This window comes from Protopterus annectens, chromosome 13.part0 (assembly GCF_019279795.1).
Source record: "Protopterus annectens isolate FY-2018-M chromosome 13.part0, PAN1.0, whole genome shotgun sequence".
Classification (NCBI taxonomy): Eukaryota; Metazoa; Chordata; order Ceratodontiformes; family Protopteridae; genus Protopterus; species Protopterus annectens.
In genome coordinates, this window is record NC_056747.1 from 322408165 (window position 1) to 322428968 (window position 20804).

The window sequence follows — 20804 nt, forward strand, 5'->3', positions numbered from 1 at the left end:
AGCAATGCAGATATCACTAGGGATCCACAGAAGCGCTGAAAATATGACTCTGTCATTGTCCATGTTGGAGTGAATGACTTGAGACGTACCTCCCTGGACTACATGAAAAGAGACATGGAAGAGCTCTCGGATCATGTGGCCCAGGCAGGTATGATGCTAGCCCTGAGTAGCATCCTGCCTTCGCCCAGAATGATACCACAATATAAGGATAAAATGATTGACTTCAACAATTGGCTAAGCTTATGGTGTCATTCAAAGGGGATCCAGTATCTGTCTGCCTGGGATGACATGATTGACAGACCACGATGCTTTGCCAGAGATGGTCTGCACCTGTCGCCCCTGGGATTCAGGTTACTGGCTAAGGCTCTTGCCACCCCTATAGTGCCTTTTTTAGGCAAACTTCAAAGGACAAAATCACCACCATAACAGGTACAAGCATGCAAAATCTGAAGGTAATGCTACTCAATGCTAGAAGTCTAAACCTAAAAATGCACTCTCTCGAGGCACTCCTAAAAATGGAGAACATCGATATCTGTGCAGTAACTGAGACCTGGTTCAAGGCTCCAGAGAGCACCCCTGCAATACCAGGCTACAACTGTTACCACACTTTTCGGCCACCAAACCAGGACCGAAACACTAAAGGTGGAGGAGTGTCAATATTCACCAAGGATATTCACACCACCAGGCTAGTTGGCCAACGCAATGTGTCTGAAATTCTCCAAATGCAACTAACACTAGGTAAGACTGCAATCCAAATTGTAGCTTGCTACAGATCCCCCACCATACCCCAAGATTCTCACTACACCTTTCTAAACATACTGGAAAATATTAAGATAGAACCAAACACCCTAATACTGGGTGATTTTAACTACCCTGCCATTAACTGGGAAAACTACTCATGCCCCAACACCTTTGCGCAACGGTTCTTGGAATTCATAAATTCCAACGCCCTGGATCAACTAATCCATAGTCCCACCAGGGGCTCCAATATCCTAGACCTGGTCATTACCAACATGGGAAATCAATGCTCCATACCTATGGTCACCCCCTCGTTAGTCAGGTCTGACCATAAGCTAATCACCCTTAACATCCACATCCCACCCCCACCCCCCAATAAAGAAACCACCATAAAAAACTTCTCCAAAGCCAACTTCATGCTACTCAAGTCAGAAGTGACAAACTTCATGACACCCATGCAGACGGGAACTGAAAGTTCAACTGCTGAATCCTACACAATGGCACTGTACGAGCACATCCACTCATGCATGAATCGTGCCATCCCAGATAGAACCAAAATACTCTCATCCAAAAAAAGGAAGCCAATCTGGTGGTCCCCTGCCATAAACAAACTTTACAACAAAAGGAAGAAACTTTTGCAGAAAAGAGGAAAATCCCAGGATGCAAAAAACTCCCTTACTAGCCTCAGTAAGAAACTGAGATGCCTCATAAAATCCTCCAAAGCTAGTTACGAAAATAAAATTGCCAAAGATTCCAAAGACAACCACAAAGCATTCTATAATTATGTCGAGAATCTAAATGGCAATGCTCAGATCTGCTCTGAGCTAAAACAGAATGGCATTAAATATACTGATCCGAAGGATATTGCCAATATCCTGGCAGATCGATTCAGTGCCAACTTCACCCCACTCTCACCCCCTAAATGGCCCATCTCAATACCGGAAGATTGCCAAATTCCAGTAATAACGGCCACACAGGTACAAAACGCACTCTCTAAAGCCAAGAATACAGCATCCATGGGACCAGATGACATCCCGGGCTGTGTACTACACGAGCTACAATATGAACTGGCACCTCACCTAAGTGTCATGTTTAATCATAGCCTCACCTCAGGTTTCATGCCCACTGAGTGGCGCAAAGCTACAGTTATCCCAATCCACAAAGGGGGATCCACCTTGGATCCCGGAAACTACCGTCCCATCAGTCTGACAAGCCTTATCTGCAAGGCCATGGAGCGTATTATCATGGAACTTATAAACAAAGACATTGGCAACCTTCAAACACTGGACCCCACCCAGTTTGGGTTTGTGAAGGGCCGATCTTGTCTCCTGAACCTGATTGATTTCTTTGAATCAGTCTCCAGAGCCATGGACAAGGGTAAGGAGGTCCACACAGCCTATCTAGACCTTGCCAAGGCCTTTGACACCATCCCCCACTCTGGAATCATAGATAAACTTACTAAGTTGGGCATTAATCCCTATGTCACCCAATGGGTTGCTAAATGGCTTACTGATAGAACCCACACTGTAAAAGTAGCTGACTCCAAATCCAGCTCCAGACAAGTGGAGTACCTCAGGGTTCAGTCCTGGGGCCGCTCTTGTTTGGCATCTACTTCTCTGAAGTACAGGTCAACACTAAGGGACTCTGGCTAACAAAGTTTGCAGATGACTGCAAACTGGGAGCCATTATTGAATCCCCAAATGATGTGGATATTCTACAAAAGGTCCTTGCAGAAACAGATGCTTGGTGCCAGAGCCATGAGCCATGGGCTCAAGCTCAATGCCAAGAAATGTATTGTTATCCCCTTTGGGAAAAAACATGTATCCATGAATTACCATATAGGTGGCAGTACACTAAACAGAGAAAGTGTGATAAGAGACTTAGGGACACAGGTGGACAGTGGTCTCACCTTCGATAACCACATCGCCACAACAGTCAGGAAATCCTTCTATGTGGCACACCTCATCACGAAGGGCTTTTCATCCAGAAAAAAGGAGGTCATTGTCCCATTGTACTCATCCCTCATTAGACCCATTATAGAATACAACGCCCCATTTGGTATGTACCTCTCAAGACATCTGCAACAACTGGAAAGGCCTCAGAAATACCTCACTAAAAGAATCACAGGCCTAAAGCAGATGCCCTACGCTGACCGCCTTAAAAACTCCAGCTATACTCTGTCGTGATATCGCCTACTCAGAGGCGATCTCTGCTTAACATACAAGGCCATGTCAAACCCAGAGCTGTTGGACATGCTACACTTAAAGAAATCCCAATCCCTCAGAGCTACACGCCCAGGGATCTAAACCTTGTCATCACAATAAACAAAACATGTTGGAGGGATAGGTTCCTGACCCAGAGACTCCCCAGACTCTGGAATAGATTGCCCATACATGTCAAGCAGAGTGCCTTTTTGGACCTCTTCAAGAGGAACCTTGACGATTGGATGGGAGAAAGGAAATTCACCCCAGGGATCACGTCAGTCGCCCTGCTAGACAGGGGTCCAGGAAAGTAAATAATGTGGGAAGAAATAGCCAGGGAATTGTTATGGCTAGGCTTGTATAGGCCCTAGGGCTGATAGCCTAGTACCAACCTATGAAAAGCCACATTTTAGGTGAAATTAGCGTTTCAGGGAAATAAGCAAACAAACAACAAGCATAGAAACAAAGCTAGATTCAGCAGGCCTGGATCTAGTCTATGCTACAGCAAGCAAGGTGTACCAATTTCAGTAAGAAACAGTTCAAATATGCAGGCACTATAAGCCTTTAACCAGAAATTCCCAGCTCAGAAGGGCAGAGTCCAGCCTCTCCTCCCACAAGAGTGCAAACCACAAACCTTCTTAATGTAAAATAACTGGCCTGAAGCCCAAGTGCTTAAACCAGAACTAATACACTTTTAGAATAACAGACACAGCCCTCAGTCAGCAGTTCCCAACTTAGAAAGATGTAAGCTACCTGTCCTGCCACCACAGTGCAGGCCACAAACCTTCTTAATGTAAAACAACTGGTCTGAAGCCCAAGTGCTTAAACTAAAAGGCTTAGAATGAGTTACACCAAGCAATAATAAATGCAATTGAGTACTTTTAAGATGATGCAAAAGCAAAATAAAGTAGGAAGAAACACAAATACAGTAAAAGCAGATCAAATTTTTTTTTTAAATTGTCAGTTTCATATGCTTAAATGTCAGCAATACTTAATGTCTCTGTTAAAACAGAAAATGTTGACAAATTCTGAATGTTCTGAAATCAAGGAATTGCAGGATTTATGGCATGCAGCTGAACAAGTGGGAAAACATACTTTGCAATGTGGTTATGATTCGCTGGAGGCCTCTTGCAGGGCCGCTGTAACAGGTTCTGTTATTAGAAGGCATGCTTGGTTAAAGGAACAGACTCTGCCTGATCATGTTAAAGCAAAATTATTGGATGCTCCATTACAGCATGATACTTTGTTTGGTGTTAAGGCAGAAGAGGTGTTGAAGAAAATGGAGGATAAAGCTAAATCTATGCAGACAGTGAAGGATTTCTTACAGGTACAGCCACCCAGATTTAGCAGGAACTGGCCTTCTAAGAATTGGTCCTTTCCCGTGTCAGACAGGCCACAAAGAGGCAGATACAGATGCCCTAGTGGCAGACAACAGCTCCAGAGCTCATACAGGCCCAAACAATGGGGTGCTTCTACCTCCAAAAGCAGAGAAGATAAATCACAGCCATATAGGAAACAGTCCCAATGACTTCCCTCTGCCAATACCAAGTACTTATCTTTTGGCAGCACCCTTAGGGGGAAAGCTAGCACTTTTTTCAAAAAATTGGCACACGATCACCCAGGACAAATGGGTCCTAAATATAGTCTCTCAGGGCTACAGTTTCCACTTTCACACCCTTCCAAAGGCAAAAGGTATGCCAGACTTGCCACACAATTAATGGGCAGAGAAACAAAAAAAAGTTTCATCTCTCATGGACATGAGGGCCATTCAGCCAGTGCCACAACAAGAACAGGGACAAGGATTTTACTCTAAGACTTTTCTTGGTACCAAGAAAGGACAAAGCATGGAGACCAATTCTGGACCTGTCTATTCTAAATACTTTTCTGGACGTTCCAAAATTCAAAATGTTGACTCTATAACAGCTTCTGCCCATGCTGGGCAAGAAGGCTTGGCTTGTAACTTTGCACCTCAAAGAGGCATACCTGCATGTCCCAATCAGACAATCTTGCAGAAGATACCTCAGATTCACAGCTGGCTCAATGCACTACCAATTCTGTGCACTTTCCTTTGGCTTATCTACTGCGCCCAGGGTCTTCACAAAATGCCTGGCACCAGTAATTGCATTTTGCAGACAAAGAGGAATTCAAATATATCCCTACTTGGATGACTGCCTCATTCAAGCAGAGACCAAAGACATTCTACTAAAGCATCTGGCATTTGTAAAAAGATTACTAATTTGCCTAGGGTACACAATAAACGAAAAGAAATCAAAACTAGTACCCTCTCAAGAGATAATATTCCTGGGTGCAAGCTTAAATACAACTGCCCAGATGGCTTATCTCACGCCAGACAAACAAATGCAACTGACTTCTTACTTCAAAAGCATGGCAACAAAGACCCAGTTACTGCAAGAAAAATTCTGCAGGCTCTGGGCTACATGGCCTCCTGCATTCTGCTAATTCCATATGCAAGACTGCATATGAGGAAACTACAATGGTATCTAAAAAGTGTTTGGACTCAACATTGCCACAGACTGGAATCATTAATTTCACTCATTCCCTGCCTACAACAGGAGTTTCGTTGGTGGGCACAGGCCTGTCACCACAACAAGGAACAGCCATTCACTTTACCCACAGCCAGGCAAACACTAACAACAGATGCGTCAGATTATGCCTGGGGGGCCCACATGACAGGAAAATGTATTCAGGGCACATGGCCCCCAAACCAAAGGCATCTTCACATCAATCAAAAAGAGATGCTAGCTGTACAAAATGCCCTGACAGCCTTCAAGGACCTACTTCATCCAGGACAGCTGCTGATAAAGACGGACAACACCACAGTTATGTGGTACATAAACAAGCAGGGGGGCACACATTCCTACCCCCTCTGCAGACAGGCCATGATTTTGTGGAACACAGCATTGACCTACCAAGTACACCTGCAAGCACAATTCCTTCCAGGAAAAACAAATGCTCTGGCAAACGAACTAAGCAGAAACCTCATGGATCCTCACGAGTGGAAACCAGATCCAAAAATCTTCAGCATGATAACAAGGAAATGGGGATGCCCAGACATAGATCTTTTTGCCTCCCCTCACAACTACCAACTTCAGAGATTCTGCACAAGGACTTATCACAAACAAGCATGGAAAGTGGATGCCTTGTCATTCAGCTGGAACAACCTTACAGTATATGTCTTTCCTCCACTCCCTCTCCTCCCCAAGGTACTCCTAAAGGTCAGACAAGAGAAGCCACAAATGATACTAATTGCCCCAGATTGGCCACGCCAACACTGGTACCCAATCCTAAGGAGCTTGTCCCAAGGCCCAGCCTGGACATTGCCTCAAATTCCTCATTTACTGACCCAACACAACAATCAGATCCTGCACAGCCAACTCAAAACCCTAAATCTAGCTGCATGGCGGATAGTGTAAACATTCAGAATACACCTCTCTCTAAAGCGGTTATGGATGTTATTTTGGAGGCCAGGAGGCCCAGCACCAGAAAATCTTATGCAGAAAAATGGAAGAGATTCTGTGCTTGGAACCAGGCACTAGGAATTGACACGCTTGTCCCAAATATACCTCAGATTTTACAATATCTGACTGAGATGCTGGACGAAGGCCTATCTTTCTCATCAATTAAGATCCATGCCTCTGCTATTTCAGCTCATTACAATGCAGACCCACCTATTTTTTCACATCCATTGTTTAGGCAGTTCTTCAGGGGGAACTCAAAAATATAAGACATCCAAGGAGAGAACCAATACCTGCATGGGACCTCAATTTTGTCTTAGAAAAACTCACACAGCCTCCTTTCAAGCCAGCCAATACAACTGAGATAAAATTCATATCATGGAAAACAGCTCTGCTCCTAGCAATAACTTCAGCAAGAAGAGTCTCAGAGTTACAGGCATTAATGGCTGTGGAACCTTTTATTATCTTCCATCCGGACAGTGTTTCTCTAAGGACAAACTCAACATTTATGCCTAAGGTGGTGTCCAGTGTGGCTCTTAACCAAACCATTCATTTGCCTACTTTTTTCCCAAACCCACCGAATAAAGGGGAGAGACGTCTGCATTCTTTGGACATACACAGACAGCTACGCTTCTACTTGGACAAAACTAAAGCTTTCAGAAAGACTGAGTAACTTTTAGTGGCATATGCTGCAGGATCACAAGGAAAGGCTATCTCAAAGCAGACTATTTCAAAATGGATAGGACACTGCATTCGTTTCTGCTATTCACAGCATGGCAAGTCAGTGCCTAAGGGCATTAGACCACATTCTACCAGGGCAGTAGCCACCTCAGCAGCCTTCCTCAGAGGAGTACCAACCAAGGATATTTTGGAGGCTGCAACTTGGACTTCAGTGCACACTTTTACTAAGCACTACCACTTACCACTTTACTCTAAATCCAGAGCAGGCTTTGCCACTGCAGTTCTGCAGGGCCTTATAGCCACTCCTAATTCTATTTAGACACAGCCACCCAACCTCAGCTTTGGGATTCAACCCAAGTGTAATGACTGCAACAGTGAAACATGATGAACATAGTACAGTTGTGTACCTACCATGAATGTAGATGTTCAAGTGTATTCACTGTTGCAGTCCAGGTTAACCACCCACCAGCCCCCTTTCTTTGCCGGGACTCATCTGTACTTCTCTATCCTATACAACCTATGTGGTGTATTTGCTTGTAGATGAAGGTATTGTTTATTTTAGTGCATGCTTTTATTAGCAATGTTTTTTAGCCCAACAAACTTTTGGGGGCACCTGACATCTAGGGCAAGAAAAACTGAAGAAAATGGCATCAGCTGCATCTTTTATACCCCTGGCGCACTGACGTCAGGGAAGAGGCGACAGCAACTGACGTCGGACCAGGACTTTGGAATTCAGGCTGACTGCAGGTGGCCTCCCAGCAGGATAACCCAAGTGTAATGACTGCAACAGTGAATACACTCGAACATCTACATTTATGGTAGGTACACAACTGTACTTTCTGTTTCTACCCTTTTGGTAGTCTTTAAGTACCATTGGTAGTATGGCCTTTCTCCCTACCCTTGTGGTATTTCTTAAATACCATTGTTGGTATTTCTTCTTCTTTCTGTTTCATCTAGCTTGTGTGTTTTTTGATATATAGTTAGACATAGATATTGTAGAACTATAGACATATTAGACTTCATTATAGTAAAACCAGAACTCTTTGCCTTTGTTTTTCTATCTGACTTGTGTTTCGTGTTCATGATGTTGGATAAAAAGGGCACATCGGGGTTTAAACATTGTACTTCTTGTTAGGGTAAATTGCCTAACAGTGATTCCCATGATGACTGTGTAGATTGTTTGGGGATGCCCCATCTTTCGGTGCAACCCCCTTGTGTGATTTGTCAAAGTGCAAAAACTGATTCTGAAGGGCCTCCTTAAGTCACCCATTTCAGAGGCCCTTTCTGCGACGGAGGTCTCATCCCCTCCAACCAAGGATAAGAAAAGGTCCCACTCTGTTCCCTCTTCACCATCGGGTGACCAGGGCAAAACTGTAAAGTCTTAGGTACCTAAATTGTCTTTGGAGCACAAGTCCGCCTCATCGGCACCGACTTCTTCCGCTCTGACTATGACTGTTCCTATACTGGCGCCTGCTTAGCTCTGATACTGCCTACTGCACTGACTACTGACTTTCCCAAGATTACTACAACTTCGGCACTGACTGCCACTTTGGCACAGTGCATGCCTTCGATGCCTATCTCTGTGATTACACTTGCTATGGAACCTTCTGTGTCGGCTCCGAGTGCCCCTTCGGCACCAAGCCCTTTCATGGTTCTGATAACAATTTTTACACCACTTCTTCCAGTCTCCAAACTTGAGATATTGGTGCCAGTAGATACCACACCATGAACCCCATACTCTCCATCAACAGATCCATTTCTAGGGCAAGTATACAGTCCATTCCTAGAATGACCTGATTCCCCATTGGGAGTATCCACTGGATCCACCAAGAGCCTTTCCGAGATTGACGTGGTGCATCTTGTGGATCAGCTGTTAACAGCTGGGGGGATACCCGCTCAGTCCAGGACCTATCCACCTGCAGGACTTGGGCTGGTATATCCACGGACTCCATCTTACTCTCCTCCTTTGACCATACTGGTTCCAAAGTCCTCAGCTCCGATGTCATTTTTGGAAACCCCCCCCCCCCCCGGTCTTGGTGCCTGTAGTGGACTTCACTGGGGCTCCGGGACTATCCCTTTGGCCTCCACTGAACCGGGCCTTCCTCAACCCCGTGATTGGGCTGTGGGCTCTTCAGCTCGCGGTATGGTTCCAAGTGTGTCTACTGTTCCATCCACAGTGCCGGGAGTTCTTTCTGCACCAACCCTGCTTGAGGCTCCAACCTCTGAAGCGGGTTCGATGGAGTGGGGTGTGACCCCGTTCTGAAGTTGTCCTTCTCAGTTCCGGGCTCCCATCCCTCTTCAGACAGACTTGCTTTCCAAGCTATGGAGAGGGCACTTGCTTCTGGAAGCATTCCACCATCGGAACCCCAGACCTCTTTTCCCCCTGAGCTACAGCTGACACAAGCCACCGCCCCAGGACACTGGGCAGGAAAGTCGCAGGAGACCCCATTACCAGGGAGCCCCCTCTTCAGAGTCCTCCTCAGAAGCCCCCGCTGAGGAGCTCCCATGGAAGAAATTGTGCAAGAGGAAGCATGTAGACTCCCCTGAAGAGTCTCTAACAGAGGATACAGATTTCGATGATGGTGAAGGGTCCCCACGGTCAGCCCCTGATGATGTCTCCTTTGGAGACATCCTTGAAATGTTGAAACAGAGGGGTGATTGGAAGCCCACTAACCCTTCTTCCGAGGAGTCCGTGTTTCTTCAGCCTTTCCGTGCCATCTACCTCTTGGATGACCGCACCTGCAGATGAGCTGGTACAACTCGTGGTGCATCCTGCCTGGAAGAACCCCAAGGAGAACCCACATTGATCAAGAGGTTTACCAGTCAATGCTATGGTGGCAGCGGCAGCAGCCACGAAAAAGGATCTCGCCAAAGAGAGTCATACTGTTCATCCACCCAACAGAGAGTCTCAGGCTGTGGACAGATTACGGAAGCGAGTTTTTGCTTCAGCGACTTTTGCCATATGGTCTCTGAATTACTTGGTACATTTTACGAGGCCGCAAAGAGATTTGGTTTCTGAACTCTCTGGAACACTCAAAAGGACAGGTGTCTGATGAGGTAAAGGATAAAGCTGACTCGCAGCTCGCAATTCTGGGAATGATTTCCAATTTGTCCATGAGGTTGCTTTCACATGCAACTGAAGGGGCAGTTAGAGCATCGGGTTCAGGCATAGTTATGAGACGCAATGCCTGGATGCACCTCTGTGACTTCACAGACCCTTTCAAGTCTTCCTTCCTGAATGCTCCAATCGAAGCATCTTCCCTTTCTGACCCCAAGGTGAAAGACACCCTGGCCAGGTGTGAGCAGGATGGTAAGACCCTGTCTGCCATAGGCCTACGTTATTTCTATCCTCAACGTTCCTTTTCCAGGAACCAGAAGAGCGGAAAAATGTGGCACAAAAAATCTCAGGGTCCTTTCTGTGCCACACGTGGCGATGATATCCTCAGGGGCAGAGGGGATAACTGTTCTGGAAGATGCCCCTACCGAGGCAGAGGGGGGGTCCGCGTAACCAGGGACCCAGGGATTCTTTCTCTGAGCAGCCTTGGGGCCAGCCTTGCTGCGACCTATTCGCTTCCCCATTAAACAACAAATGCAACAGCTATTTTGCCCTATTCCCCTCACAGGGGGAGTCCTTGAGGGACGCTCTGATTCACGATTGGCCCTCGGGACTGCTATATGCCTATCCCCCCATCCCTCTAATTCCCCAGTAAATAAAGAAAGCTGTTCGGTTGAGTTGCAAAGTGATCCTGATAGCCCCTTTTTGACCTTGACAAGTTTGGTTTCCCTTCCTTCGGCCTCATCTATTATGTCGACCGTGGATTCTAGACCCTTTTCTAGACCTGATTTTTCACCCCCAAGGGTTGAGTCACCCGAACCTATCCAGTCTCAAGCTGACAGCTTGGTTTCTCCACTTCCGTTAATCGCTAGGCAGAATAACCTTCCCTCACCTGTACGTGACATTATCCTGGCCTCACAAACCATCCACCAGAAGACTATATCTAGACAAATGGAAGAGGTTCTCTATTTGGTCTAAGAAAAGGAGGCTAGACCCGTACTTGGCTCCAGTTACAGCAGTTTTACAATATCTGTCAAAATTCTTCGAAGATGGAGCTGCAGCTTCTACCATACGAGTATATCTAGTGGCTATCTCTAACTTTCATGATGGGTTGGATAATTCTCCCCTCATCTTGCTTCAGTTGTGCAAAAACTTTCTTAAAGGGATCTCCCACATCAGGCCTCCAATCAGACAACCTATTTCGCCATGGAACCTCATGTTAGTTCTTCAGTCCTTAACGCAACCCCCTTTTAAACCTCCAGTGAAGTGTGTCCTCATATTTTTATCTTGGAAGTCCCTTTTCCTGGTAGCCATCATGTCAGCCAGATGAATTTCAGAGCTTCAGACATTATGCATTAATAGGCCTTATTTAATCTTACACAAGGACAGAGTATCACTCCGGACAAACCCATCTTTTCTCCCCAAAGTTATCTCAGATTTTTCCATCAATCAGACCATAGATTTGCCAGTATTTTTCCCAAATTTTACTAATAAAGGGGAATACTGTCTACATTCTTTGTATGTACACAGACAATTGAGGTTTTATTTAGATAGAACCAAAGCAATAAGTAAAACTGCCCAACTTTTCATTTCCTTTTCTGGATCTAGGATGGGAAATTCTGTCTTCAAAGTCTCATTATCAAAATGGCTAAGGGACTGCATACGCTACATCTATTCACTTGCAAAAAAAAACCTATACCACAGAATGCTAAAGCCCACTTTACCAGATCTATGGCAACATCTGTAGCCTTCCATTCGAGAGCCTCTATGGATGATATTTGTGCAGAAGCCACATGGGCTAACCCCCACACTTTTATTAATCATTACAAATTGGATGTGGTCTCCAGAGGGGAGAGCTGTCTTTGGCTCATTGGTGCTCAGGAACGTTCTTTCATAAGGACCCTCCAAGGAACACAAGGTAGCTGGGGATTCAGTCCCATCAGTGATGAATGGAAAGAAAATTAACAACCTCAGATAAAGAAGTTATGTCTTACCATAACGTTCCATCTGTGTTGTTGATCTTCTTTCATTCATCACTACCCACCCTCCTTCCCCCTCCAAAGGCTCCTGGGGAATACTTTGGGTCCAAGTGGTGAATTAAGGCAGTTGCACAGAAATGGCCTCTGCTTTACTAGTACAAGATGGGCAAACTTGATCTGAGGTAACAGGGAGAAGGGCACTATGGGTAATAGCTTAGCTCGAGAGTTTTTTTGGCTGGTGCGAGCTTGGTATTAGGCCAACTCGATTCCGAGGGCTCGGAACCGAACCCATCAGTGATGAATGAAAGAAGATCAAGAAAATGGATGGAATGTTATGGTATGACATAACTTCTTTTTTCTAGAACAAGATAGTATCGGTAAATATAACACAACCATTTTTTTAGGGGGAGAACCTGTGTACAACTCCATATTGTCATATCTTGAATGAAAAGTGTTTTACAATTTTATTTTTTTATTTTGTTGACTAGGGTGGTGCCCTCATCTCAGTGGAGCAGTTTCAGTCTCAGCACTGACAGTGGTAATGATTTTAGAGTGAATGGGCAGTTTTCACTCCCTTTTTGGCATTTACAGGAATCCTGTCATGGATTTATGTTTCAGAGAATTGTAAGCTGTTTAAATGTTATAAGTAGTAAACAGCTCGTTAGTGCAAATATGAAACATCAAAAACCAAACATTTAATTAGTGTTTCAGTAACTTTATTGTAAAGACTGAATTGAACAGTCAGGGCGTAGCAATTTACTTGTCATTTTATGATTTATTTTGTTTACTTCATTTTTGTTGTAATGTCATGCATGCAGCATTATGTAATGTGTTTTTTGCAGCCCTGTACCTACAGAGTCTACCATGCTGGCTTCTTCATGATTAATTGTGAGGACAACCAGGTTAGTAAAAATTTTACTATAATGTGGAAGAACACGGGGAAATACTGAGTGAAGTAATAAGAAACAAATGCAAACAAAAGTCAGATTCAGATCCATTCTTGTTTTATAACTTTGCCAAGTCTTTAAGTTTATACTGCTTTGATCTCTACTGATGTAGAAACAGGAACTTTGTGGGGCTTCTGTCAAACAAGGCACTACATTTAGCTTATACTCAAGTTGAGTTCAGTCGGCTGAGCATATTAAAAGTTAGCCACCATGAAGTGCTTATCTTGTATAGTTTTTTTGTAATCAATAAACCCACTAGACAAGTGTCCCTTTTTAGTGGCAACCTTGCAGCCTTGTCTGGTTAAGTGACTTGCTCAGAGTGAACAGTTTGCAAGTGGAAATCAAGGGAATCAAACACAGGACTACAGGATGAAGTTTGTTAGCATCTCATAGCATTAGTCTTCTTAACTCAACTGTTAAATAGTCTTTGGCTTGATTTTAATGATTTCCTAGCACATAATGCCATAATCAGGTTATAATCTGTTAAAATTATCAGCACTGAGTATGTGACAAATGGAACAGAAGTGAAGCAACTCAACAGTAAGGAATTTCTGAAAGTATGAATTTGTTCAAAACTATTGCCATATTACTTCTGTATCTGCAGTTTATCCCTGCTCAGTAAAATTCTGTTTGTCATGTACCTTATTTTTGTGTGTGTTGGGCCATATTAAAAAAAGTTGAGTCACTGCTGCTGTACATATAATTTGCAGGAGGCCATTAAAACATTACTTGGTAACTGGAGTTGCATGATATGCAGTCCTTTATTAGCTCACCCCCCCAAAAAAAAAAATATATATATATATATAGTTCTGGGTCACAGGCTGTGCCTTTCAGTGTGCAGGAGTGTGTTCTCTCCACTGATGAGTACCTTAGCAATAGTAATCCAACTTCCCTTTCTTTGTTAGAGAGCCCCACATCCTTAAGGTTGTTGTTGCAATGTCAGATGGGCTAGAAAGTCACTTTCCTCAGCAGTAAGCTATACCAACATATCTGAACTGACAGAAGACCAAAAAACAAATCCATGTGATGCTTAAATCTGGATGTTTTGACATGACAGTGATGCCACCACAACTTAGTTACTAGAGTGAGAGCCATTTATTTTGGTATTTATCCATGTAGCATACTGAACCCAGATTTCTAAAAAAGCCCAGGAGGATTTCATTGTCTTCCTTTGTGAAGGAAATTCTAAATTATGTGACAGAGAAATAAAGACTTCACAAGTTCACATGAGGGTATGCTGTGTATAAAATAAAAGCTAATAAATGAAGTTGCTACCATACACAAAATAAACTTCTTCATCTGAATTGAAAGGCTGTCTTGCATTGGGCAACTTAAGATTCTCAGCTTTTTCTATCCCCAAAGTAGCATCATTCTAAAAAATTCTTTAGTTTTTCTCCCTGGTTACACAGATGTCTCCTTTCAGTGTATGTCATGTGCTGTCCTTGAAGGGGTATGTCCAGTTCAATTGCTCCACAGTTCTCTTCTGCCACTAACACGGGTCTGATCTTGTTCCCGTGTGTCACTTAGAAGTCTCCCCATTCAGTGCCTAAATACTCATGGAATCATGAGATTGCAAGCCAGGACCCACATTGGAACTGCTTGCACTGCCTAGGAGAAGTAGATAACATGAAGAGGTGTAGTCACCGCTACATCCCCACCATATGTGGGCAAAGGTACAGAAAGCTTTAGGCTTACACCACATTGGTTACAATGGTGTCCTTCGTGCCCATTGCAGGGAGCAGTGGGAGGTTACACAGGAGACAGTGGCCAGAATGACCACATTCGTAGTCTGTTTTGGAGATGGTCTTCAGCACCTGGTGTTTTACCCTGTCTCTCTTGACTAATAAGTCCCAGGGTCTAGAGCTAAGAAGAGAGGAGAAAAGTTTCTCTTCCTCCCTCAGTCTCCCCTGAGAAGAAAAGTCTGAGGATGTCAGGATCCTTATTTCTAAGCCCACAATGATAATTACACCTCTTTTCTGTATGGCTTTCATCTTGATCAACCTTTCTTGAAAGTAAACTCAGGCTTATGATACCTGTTGTGGACTGGCCTGTGACTTCTCTGCCTTCTCCTTTTAAAAAGGGAGGGGGGTTGGCATAATAGCTTAGGTGTTTACCTTGCAGAAAAAAATGAACAAATATTTGGAGAATAATGGGTACCCTTTATTTATCCCTCTGAAGGAACTCATCTAGAAAGATGCCATTTATGTGGCTCCAAACTATCTGAATCATCTCATTCTGCCTTGTCCTGACTAGGCAACTCCAGCAAGATTCTTAAGTGATCGCGTCAGTCCAACTATGTCCTGAGATATAAGCACCTTTGTGCATTTTATCCAGACAAATAGTCCAAACAGTACACAGAGAGGACAAGAGAATGTTTTCTCTGCAAAATTGGTCATAGGTTTCATTAATATGGTTTTCTCCTTTCCATTGGCCTTGTGGACTCAGCCACAGATTACCATACAGAGCTGCCTAATTTTGGTTTCATAAGTCTAACAGTGGCTTCATTAGTTGGTTTCCACATAATGTGTTGCAGTTTGTCAACTGATGCTGTAGCTGTAGCACTTTGTTCAGGAATGTATCTGTGTTGGATGACATAGTCAAGGATCTTCTTTGAAGAACCATCAAGGCAGGCTATTCTGAATACTCTGCTCTTGAGTGAGGTACTGTTTTGGAAGGTTTGCATGCACTTGACTTAAACCTCCAAAAAATGAAGCATGTTGGCCAGTTTGGTAAGTATCTCTGAAGCCCCTCCCCCCACCCCACACCTACACAGTCCAGCTTCCTCTTGTATTTTCAGACCTTCTCAGTTGCCCAGGAGGAAGAAGAACATAGAATCCTTTATAAGATGAGGAGGGCTTTGAAATGACAGACATTAATGCTTCCCCTCTGGGCCTAAAAATTTTAATAGGAAACACATTCCACAAATATTGTTGTGGCAGGGCTGCCCATGAAAGGATATTTTATGAGTTTGCCCTATCTTGTAGAACCATAACAAGGGATAAGAGATTCTGAACTTAACGTATATTGCCTTATCCTAAAAGCTATCCAGACCCCCCCCCCAGAAGGTCTTTTATTATAAAGCCGTATCCCAGAAGAGCTCCTAGAACAAATGTGTAGACCATGAATCTTTTTTCAACTTCAGAGAGGGAGCGTGAGCAAGAAGTACTTTCCCTACCTCAGTCTTCAGAGATTTATGTTCTATCCTGAGCCTCAGACACTTCATTGTGTACATCTACTCAGTCAAATTTTGGATGGTGACCCTTATAGGAGTCTCCAAACGTAAATGGTCATGAGGGTTGTTTGAGGACTGGATGATACAGCCAAAGGCCACAGCCTCCAAAATGGAAAAAAAAAAAACTTTGTCAGTGCAGCTATGGATATGTCATAGTTCCTTCCTTCACCTGGATTTTCCCCTTGTGTATGGACTCCTTGACATGTGAGAGCTACCAATTTTATATCCTTGCCGGTCATAATGCAGATCACCTTGATGACATCACCGAAAATGATGGGAGCCTTCTGGCACATCAGTGAATGGGATATTTTCACACAGCAGTTTTCTTTGTCTGAGTCTGGGTGAGCTTCACTTTCAGTACAATGTACTGTCATTTGGTGTATCCTGTATCCCTAGAATGTTTACTAATGGTATTAGCCATTGTGGCAGATAGTTTGCACGAGAAAGAATGTCTTATATTTCCTTTCTTGTATAACTGTTTTCTGGTGTCTTAACTACATGACTCCATGGCAGTAGCCCTTGCTTGGGTTATTCTACTGTGAAAGAAGCTAAAGGTCAATATAAACAAGGAGAAGTTATCTTTCTTGCTAGCAAAGATCATTTCCATTACTGGAGCAAAGCTAGATTTCATGCCAAAAATTCCTACCCTCAGAGAGAGAGCCCAGGAATTCACGGCTTTGGATTTCCTTGGCGACAACATAGAGGTGGGTAGAAACATGGAAACTTTACCTTCTGAGCCTTATGTTGTCCACTTCCTTCACATTCCCCTCACCCACAGATGAGAATGCATTATAGTCATCACACCCTCCCAGAGTTTTGACTAGTGTCAGAACCATTATTAGAACCTAGAATGGTGGGCAGTGGCTACCAGCCTCATTGTGGGATCATTATTTTTGCATCAAAACATGTCACAGGCTTTGGCTTGGATGCTGTTCAGAGGCACTGGGGATCCTGTGTTGTGTGGTAATGTAGTCCTAATCACTGCATTTCACATGTTTTGAGATGGCTGAGCAAATCCTTGTGCACTGACAATATTTATGATTGAAATGAATGCTTGCGTAGGTTGATGGTGTCATACTGATGGTGGTGTTTTTTTGCAAGCAAACTAAGACAGTCAACGTGACATTAGGTTACATAAGACTCTTCTGCAATCGCCATTAATTTTGAAGGAACTGTGAATTCAGGTGAGCTATGCATTCTGTACCAGTCCATCATTTGGCATGAAATGCACCAGCAGAATACATGTGATATTTGGAGCAGGCACTAGAGTTTATTTAAAAATTGTGATTAACAGTATCAGAAGAGAAAATGCCAAGTTACTCCTCCATAGACAGCCTTCTAGCAGATCATGTGACATGCATAGTACATACCTGTTGCACCCAATATCAGTTTCCATTTATGTCTTCACTCTTGTTCTTGACAGTTTCATCTTTATGTTCTGCAGAATTCTCGCTAAGCAATGGTGGCCCTTGTTATAAAGTAAGAAAGTACTGTTGGGAGTTTGTTGTTGTTGGCAGTAGGTTTAACACAGTCATATTCCATAGTGTTTTGTGGCGGAATTACTTATGCATTACTTGTGCTTTTTAACTGATAAAAAAATAGCCCTGGAGTATTTATTTATTTACAACATTAGAAAGGATACACATTGGATAAAGAGTCTTAGAGATGTATTGCGAAACAGGACCTGCACAAAAGAAAAGTGTGTAATACTGTTCTAGTTACATTTATAGAACACCAGTCACAGTACCTTTCTTTACAGTTGTGCAGTGACAGTTGTCTGCAACAGGTAGCATCACATTGTTAGATCAAATCACATAATTTAACTCAGATGTTCATCGTGCATACAGCTGCAGTATTCCATAATATTCATTACATAGAATGTATTATTAGGGTTATAAAATGACTAAGGTATGCTAGGAAATAATTTTTTAGCAGACTGTTTTGTAACAGTATAGTCTGCTGCACTGTCATTGCTGGTCAAAGTCTGTTCATAGGTGTCATGACTTGTTCTATATTAACAAAATAATAGTATTTCAAGTAAGTCCACCAAATACTTTATTAAACATTGTCTTGAGTGTTCATGCATACATAGCACTTGAATTTAAATCAACCCACAATCATATGCTCCCCCCCATACACACGCACATTATAGTCAGGCATGTATATATGTGCATGCATGTACATTTACTAACGTAACTCAACATCTTACTGTTCTAGTTTTTAAAACTGGCTTCAGAGGATACATTACATTCCTCAGGTGCCACACAACCTTTTAATCCCATTGTTGTCTCATTACTTTAGTTCGTTAGTGTGACTTTTGTCATTTGTGATTTCTACACCTAGTTATGCATTCTGCAGAGTGGGACACCAAAGTATATTAACTTCATAGTGAAGTAAATGTTTCCTTCCCTGAGGGACTTGGTACCCTTCTGTTCTTTAAGTAACTAAAGAAAATATTTCAACAGCCCGAAATAAATGAAACCCCTACAACACATGTGTGATCTCTTTTTCATATTTGTGAAGTTAGTGCACTGGAGAATCTAAGTAGCAATGTTTTTAATACCTGTAGTTATTCAGTCAACCAGACTGTGAAGCTAAGTGCATAGCCCACAAAAATACCTCACTAGAAAGCTGCTAAGCAACTGTTTAAAGACTTTACTGTGTAGTTCAGAAACAAGTTTCATGATCTGCCCAGAGCCCTTGTAGGGAACTCTGACCTAGAACTTCCAGGCCTTTGGGTTTCTGTACATGAGCAGGTTAGACTGAAGATGATGCTAATGCAACTGGTTTGCCCAAGAAATAAAACCTGCCTCCAGCTCCATTCACCCACGTTGGGTTTTACAGTGTCCAGTGAAACTGATGTGTCTCCTTTAGACCTTTTTACTGCTACATAACATTATTTACTTGAGGCAGGATATTAGGAATGAGGGAATCCAAGTACTGTAAGTGCACGCCCCAGCATTCTTCAGTCAATCATCTTTGACAATGCTGTGTCCTGTCTGCACTACTGTGGAGAGCAAGAATTCACCATTAGGAGTGTGTCATCTTGGATATAAACTTTTAAAACTTCCATAATTTCTGATCTCTAAAACAGTAATGTTGTTTCTGTCTCATTCTAGAAGCAGTGACACATGGCGTCAAATGTGACGAAGTTGTTGGAGTAGCACCTGGCTTGTGTGTGCCTCAGCTGTGCAAGTTCTCACTCCTTCTAGCTCCTGTAAAGCAGTATTACAAGCCTAAGTGTATTGTAAGCAGGTTTTTATCCCGTCTGCACTTTCTTAAATAAATGCCAAAAATAATTTGATGCTAAAGGAATGGATTAAGTACAAGAGAAGTACAGGACTGTATTGGAAAACTGTGCACAAATGTCCACAACTCTCATTGCTGTGAAAGAAATAGTGGTACTAATGAAGTGTTGATAAAAATTGAGCATATCAGTTTGAGATCTGCATATATTTATGCTGCTGTAATTTATGTAACTGAAATGCTTCTGCTTCATTTAGGTTTTGCAGTACTGCTGGTTTAAAGAACACACATTTATTACTTAATGTTCCATGCAAACTGATTCATTTCTTCTTTATCTAATTAAAAGCTGTACTTGTTTCACAACATACATGAAATGCTATACCAAAATATTTTGCAGACCTGCTGAGTTTGGTTCAATCATCTTAAGATGCTGCAGAAGAAGAAGCTACCATTGAGAAAGTGACTGTGCTTAGTGGCAGTAGCCTGATGTTCAAAAAGCATGGAAGAACAACTATGAATGTAGTAGTTTGTGTATTTATGCTGTAAATTTAGCATGTTAAGCCTATTACTGCCTGTAGGAGCGGAAAACATTAATGGATGCCAAAGAAAATAGTGTGTCTTGAATTGTAGGTTTTTAGATGTCAAAAGTACCCATTGAAGTGTTTCTGAAAATGCATTTGTGACGCTCCTTCAAACTAAGGTTGAGTCTTTGCCAGATGGGCCTGGTTTACGTGCTAAAACAGTCCTCATCTCATGGGTTACCCCATTCCAAGGTTTCGTCTGGGCCTGTAGGAGCCCTGATTCTGCTGAAAGAGTTCTATGCATCCTAGGAGCAACAAAGGTATCTTTTTCTGTTGAGGTGATTTTCTGGCTTGGTATAGTTGCATGGCTTCCTACTGAGGTTGAATGACTGACAGTTGGAGATAAATGGGACTTATGTTCTATGAAAGGGGGGTATGAAAATTCTCGATGGATTTCTGGCCGAGGTTTTGGTTTTGGTGCTTCTGTCTTGTCTTGCTGTGGGGCTGGAGTGTCTTCCCCATGAGCAGAGTCATTTTCATACATTGTGTTTGTCATCTCAGGATGGCTGCGGTTGTTTACCTGTGAAGCCTTGACCAGAGAGTGAATAACAATGATCAGAAGAACGATTACTCCAGATGCGAGGATGCAGGCACTAGCTATTCCAGTCTCTCTCTCAAAGAGTAGCAACATGTAAATGGAAAGAGCTGCAAAACAGAATATTCGGTTA

General features: G+C 43.0%; 2 protein-coding genes across 3 annotated transcripts in view; one reads left to right on the top strand and one right to left on the bottom strand.

Annotated features, from left to right (window-relative positions):
• Positions 1-19922, top strand: part of BORCS8 (BLOC-1 related complex subunit 8) — a 1082199-nt gene extending 1062277 nt beyond the window's left edge. The window contains exons 7-8 of one of the 2 annotated variants that reach the window (XM_044053916.1): positions 12973-13032; positions 19429-19922. In XM_044053916.1, the coding sequence (XP_043909851.1) occupies positions 12973-13012 (40 nt within the window). In that variant the 3' untranslated portion in view covers positions 13013-13032; positions 19429-19922. The remainder of the gene's footprint in view (positions 1-12972; positions 13033-19428) is intronic. The other variant, XM_044053917.1, reaches the window with a different exon arrangement.
• Positions 18348-20804, bottom strand: part of TMEM221 (transmembrane protein 221) — a 128130-nt gene continuing 125673 nt past the window's right edge. The window contains exon 3 of the mRNA XM_044053910.1: positions 18348-20781. Within this exon, the coding sequence (XP_043909845.1) occupies positions 20246-20781 (536 nt within the window). The 3' untranslated portion in view covers positions 18348-20245. The remainder of the gene's footprint in view (positions 20782-20804) is intronic.